Genomic DNA, 5,177 nt, shown 5'->3' on the forward strand with positions numbered 1-5,177 from the left:
TATTCATATTCTATTCAAAATGAACTTTACTTGTTTGAAACTAACTGACCAACCGACTGGTAGCTGACTACAGATAAGATTTATTATTCAAATATCCGCTGTCAGTATTTTGATTTTATAGAATTTTGGAAGAATTCAATGTAAGAACTGTAATATAAACAAACAACCACGGCAAACAATCTCCAAAGAACGAAAGAACTCAACCATCAAATCACACTTTTTTTTTTTCTTTTTTTTTTGCAATGGTTAAATATTCTCAGGAATCATAAACAGAAACCACTTAAAATAAGATGTTTCTAAGATGGACATTAAAAATTAAAGTAAAAATGTTGGCTTCTAATATCACCTTATCTGTTTCATATTCAATCTGTTTCTTAATTTTTTCAATTGCTTTATTTGTATCCGAAATACAGGTACTCTGAATAAAGGAAAACAAAAACATCCAATGAAGTCATGCAATATTTTTACCTGTAAATTACTGATTACTAACTTATGATAAGTTTATGAATTCTGATACAATAAAAGACAACAATGGGAAAAGACTAAAACTACATACCTCTTGAGCAAAGAGAAAAACTGATTTAAGATCAAAAACTGCTCCTCCCCTGGTCTTGTTAACACTAATTAATTCTCTAAAAACAGGACAGATATAAAATTATGTTACATAAACTATTTAACCCTTTTGTTACAGTATTTATTTTGAGATGCTCTGGGTTTCTTTCAATTAATTTTAAATATAACAAAGAATTTGGTAAAACAACTTAGTTATCATTCAGCTTGTGATAAGGCTGGCCTTTGAAATAACAAGTACAACTCATTTTTAGAAGGTGAGTGGACTGGAGCAACATGAAATAAAGTGTCTTGCTCAAGGACACACCACACCACCAACAATCAAACATAACGACTGTGAGCCGAATGCCCTAACCACTAAGCTACTGCTTCTGGTTACATACATTTTGTGGCCAAAAAGTTTTACTTAAAACCTGTTGTGAAGGAATTGATTCTTTAAGCTTAATGTTAGCAGGTTTGTGTAACAATATTCAAAATTTGTAAACATGGCACAATTTCAAAAACTTACAATATTTTTTAATTGTTGGTTGGTTTTAGTTAGACTGTTCTGTACAACTTGTAATTCTTTCTTCATTGGAGCAGCAGCAGACTGCAACCCTTCCACAACTTTAGCCATTTCATCTTTCTCTTTCTTCACATCAGTATATTTACGACGCTGTTCTTCATACTCCTAGTAAAAGCAAAAGTAGTTTTTATAATATTAAATATTTAGTATTACACAATTGTCAAAAGGGCTGGATTTGGCACTACTAAGAGTTCTTGAATTCTTTAAGTTTTGGCTGTCTTGGTTTTTTATGATAAATATAAGAGGAAAAAAAAACATAAAAGCTAAAAATGAACCAACTTGATACCAGAAGCGGTAGTCATTAACCCTTTTGTTACTATATTTCTGTTGAGATGCTCTGTGTTTCTTTTAATTACTTTAAATATAACAAAAGAATTTAGTAAAATAACTTAGTTACCATTCAGCTAGTGTTAGGAACATAAATTTTGACTAAGATTTGGTGGAAGATTTTAATTCAAAATTTTTAAAAACAAGACATTTGTACTACAGAGCCAGAGGTGGTTACAGCCAGGTTGGTAACTGAAATAGGTATTTTATCATCAACATCATTGCTTTTATGTTTTATTTCTCTATGCTGGCGTGGGTTGGACAAGACGTCTTGAGACAGTATTCTTCAGTCAGATGCCATTTGTGATGCCAACTTGTAATCGCTTTCAATTAACGTATTACTTTATTCAGATTATCTTTGAACATGAAATGGCAAGCTGTGAAACATTGGCCATGTGGTATCGATGCAAAGACTTGCACAGACAAACACACACACATACACACATATCCAATAGGCTTCCATATAGTTTCCACCAAACAAATTTCACTCACAAGATGTATATTTCTAGAATGACATTGTAGGGTAGGTGTGAGAGGCCAGATCTGGCAGGTTTGAACATAAAACAGGGAGAACATTTCAGCTGGCTATACCCAGTTTAAATGCTAAAAGATTAACCAGGCTTTGGTCGGCCTGAGGCAAAAGCAGAAGACACTTGCGCAAGGTTCCACACAGTGGGACTGAACCCGGAACCATGTGGTTGGGGAGCAAACATCTTGCAACACAGCCACATATCATGTATAAATAATTATGAAAGCACTTTATGAAGAATCTATTGACTTCTGGGAAGGTAGTACAGTTTAATAATAAAGAATTATATTCTGTAACTACAACTTGTTAACAAATCCTGTATTCCAAAACAGAGGTTAATGAATGTTATAAAATAAATGTAGAAATGAAAATGAAAGATTTACCAGCCATGGTCTTTTCATTCTCAACATTTTAATTTGTTCCAAGTATTTCTGTCCTTCTTCAAAATTCCTAACATCTTGTTCCAAATGATTGTTCTTTTGTTTTTCCTGGTTCACATGCTCCACAAGGCTGTCATAGGCTTGGTTAAGAAGCCGTGCCTTTGTCCTAGCCTGCTTTAGTAGCATATGTGTTTCATACATGTCTTCACTACCAACCTAAAGCATTACCAAAAACGTAATTAATGCACACATGTAAGTATAAAACTATTCATTCAAAACAAAATTTGCATTGAAAATTTTAAAAGAATCATAACAAATCTCATTACAGCAATTAAAATATAATGAAGTTTTTGTAAATAGTTCTTAGAATCTAAATGTTTAATACAGAAATATAAATAAAAATCTTTATTCTTGTGATTTTTCTCTCATCTTCCACATACACAACATAAAAAAAAACCATACATACACCAAGCTAGCTTTAGCTAATTTGATATCCTACTTTCAATGCAAAATATCATACTGAAAAATTAACATAATTTATCTTAGAATCAAATACAGACATTAAAAGAATTGAAATGTGTACAGGGAACATGGTTACACTGGAATTGGGGTTGGAGGTGTCCACAGGCAAAGTAATCCAAACAAAAGGGCTAGAGTTCAGGTGAGAAGACTAAGTTCAGATGCATGGAAACATGTAATACAGGAAACTAATTAAGCCAATGAGAATAAAGAACACAGATGTTAAAACAATAACACTTTGTATATTTGAGCGACTCAGTAAGAAGAATCCATCCTCATCATCAGGGTCAGACAGTTTGATAGGAGTTGACAAGCTGGAGAACAGCACCAGGTTCCAATTATCTATTCTAGCAGGGTTTCTAAGGCCAGACGCCCTTCCTAATGCCACTTTACAGAGTTTTTTTTTACATGGCATCAACATGAAAGTTCCCCTCTGAAGCACAAGTCTGGGCAAGGTTGTTTATGAAAGACCAGTAGTTGCCCATGCATACAAGCTTCCCCTTTCCATGCCACTGATGTTATCCAAGGGAAAGGCAAAGGTTGATACAGCTTGGCACCAATGACGTCATAACTCATTTCTGCAGCTGAATGAACTGGAGCAATGTGAAATAAAGTGTTTTGCTCAAGAACACAAGATACATCCCTGTCTGGGAATCGAACCCACTACCTCATGATTGCGAGCCCAATGCTCTAACCACTGAGCCAAGTATGAAAAAAGAAATCACTAACAAAAAAGAAAAGCAATTACACCTTGTAGGTATGGTCAACAGGTGTCGAACAGCTTAAATTAGAAGTAACACAATTCAAAATTAAATATAAATATGATTATATTACAAAACAAGATATTTACAGCTTTTTCTGTGTTTTCGAGAAGCTCCTGTTGAGACATTCGTGAAAAATCAGCAACTTTTTCTTGTGGCAAAAATTGGCAGAGATTTCCCACCTGGATTCTAAGACGAAGTGTCATTTCTTCAACCTAGAAATAATCATAACAGAAAACTGCTTACAAAAGCAATTAAAAACCTTAAAGTACATAATCATTTGCCAGTAGTTAACTTTTTTTACAAGATGAAAAGGAAAAATAAAACATTAAAAGTAAAAAAGAATCAAATTACTGAGAAAAAAAACCCAGAACTACCTCACCAAAGAAATAAAGAAAAAGAAAAGCGGGGGAGAGTGTAACAGGTTGTACACCGCAGACCAAATGGCAGATTCAGCTGTGCCTCATAGACATTATTGCAAAGGTGTTGCCATGGAGAATGACCAGTGACACATGCTGCAACAGCCACCCCCACCTCGCTGGGCTTGTTTCTAAGACAGGCCATTGTTATCCTGATTTTGTGAAGGAAATCAGTACCATGGGGCTCCAAGAATCTCTGAAGTCTCAACAGCGACCAGCACAAACAGTCAGGCTCCTGTATGTGTTTAACTTAGGGGAAGAAAAAAAAAGATTTAGGATCTCATGAAAAAAGAAAAATACTTTTTTTTATTCTTTTAGAAATATAATTTATTTCTGAAGTTTAGCATTAGCTAGTCAAGAAAATGGGTGAAGAAACTAACGTATAACATAACTAATGGTTAAGAAGCTTTTTGAAAATAGCCAGGATTTATAAGTAGCTCATTAAATATTTACCCAAATATAGGTTAAATTTAATTTAAAGAAATTTTTTATTAATTACATGAAGTCAGAAATTACATAGAAGTATAATGTTAAGTTCATAGGTGAACGAAAAAATATAGTTTTGTGTTGCACCCAAAGCTATAAAAAATAGCAAGAATTGTATCGAAGGCTTACAAAAGGATTATTCTACAACAATCCAAAATTATCAGTCATTGGGAAGAATCACACAAGCCATGCTAACAAAAGAAATAAACCGTTTATGTTCTACCTTTTACCTGTTTCAGTCATTAATTAGACTGTGGCCATGCTGGAGCACCGCCTTGAACAATTTTAATTGAAGGAATCGACCCCCAATATTCATTGTTTTTCAGCCTGGCACTTATTCTATCAGCCTCCTTTGCTGAACTGCTAAGTTATGGAGACGTAAACAAACCAACACAAGCTGTCAAAGTGGGGGAAGGGGACAAACACAAAAACGCACAGACTCACATACACGTGTGTCTGTGTGTGTGCTTGATGGGCTTCTTTCAGTTTCCATGTACTAAATCCACTTGCAAGGCTTCAGTTGGTCTGAAGCTATAGTAGAAGGCCCTTGCCCAAGGTGCTATATAGTGGGACTGAACCCAGAACCATGTGGTTAGGAAATGAACTTCGTACCACACAGTC

At 34.4% G+C, this 5,177-nt stretch overlaps 1 protein-coding gene across 1 annotated transcript in view; it reads right to left on the reverse strand.

The window, feature by feature from the left end:
• The window catches only part of LOC106878398 (structural maintenance of chromosomes protein 5), a 36,928-nt gene that overhangs the window by 26,762 nt on the left and 4,989 nt on the right, over positions 1-5,177 (reverse strand). The window contains exons 4-7 of the mRNA XM_052973994.1: positions 3,741-3,866; positions 2,375-2,587; positions 1,079-1,240; positions 347-418 (exon numbers count right to left, since the gene is read on the reverse strand). Coding sequence (XP_052829954.1) covers positions 347-418; positions 1,079-1,240; positions 2,375-2,587; positions 3,741-3,866 — 573 coding nt within the window. The remainder of the gene's footprint in view (positions 1-346; positions 419-1,078; positions 1,241-2,374; positions 2,588-3,740; positions 3,867-5,177) is intronic.

The sequence above is a fragment of the Octopus bimaculoides genome, chromosome 17 (genome assembly GCF_001194135.2).
Source record: "Octopus bimaculoides isolate UCB-OBI-ISO-001 chromosome 17, ASM119413v2, whole genome shotgun sequence".
In the NCBI taxonomy this organism is placed as follows: Eukaryota; Metazoa; Mollusca; class Cephalopoda; order Octopoda; family Octopodidae; genus Octopus; species Octopus bimaculoides.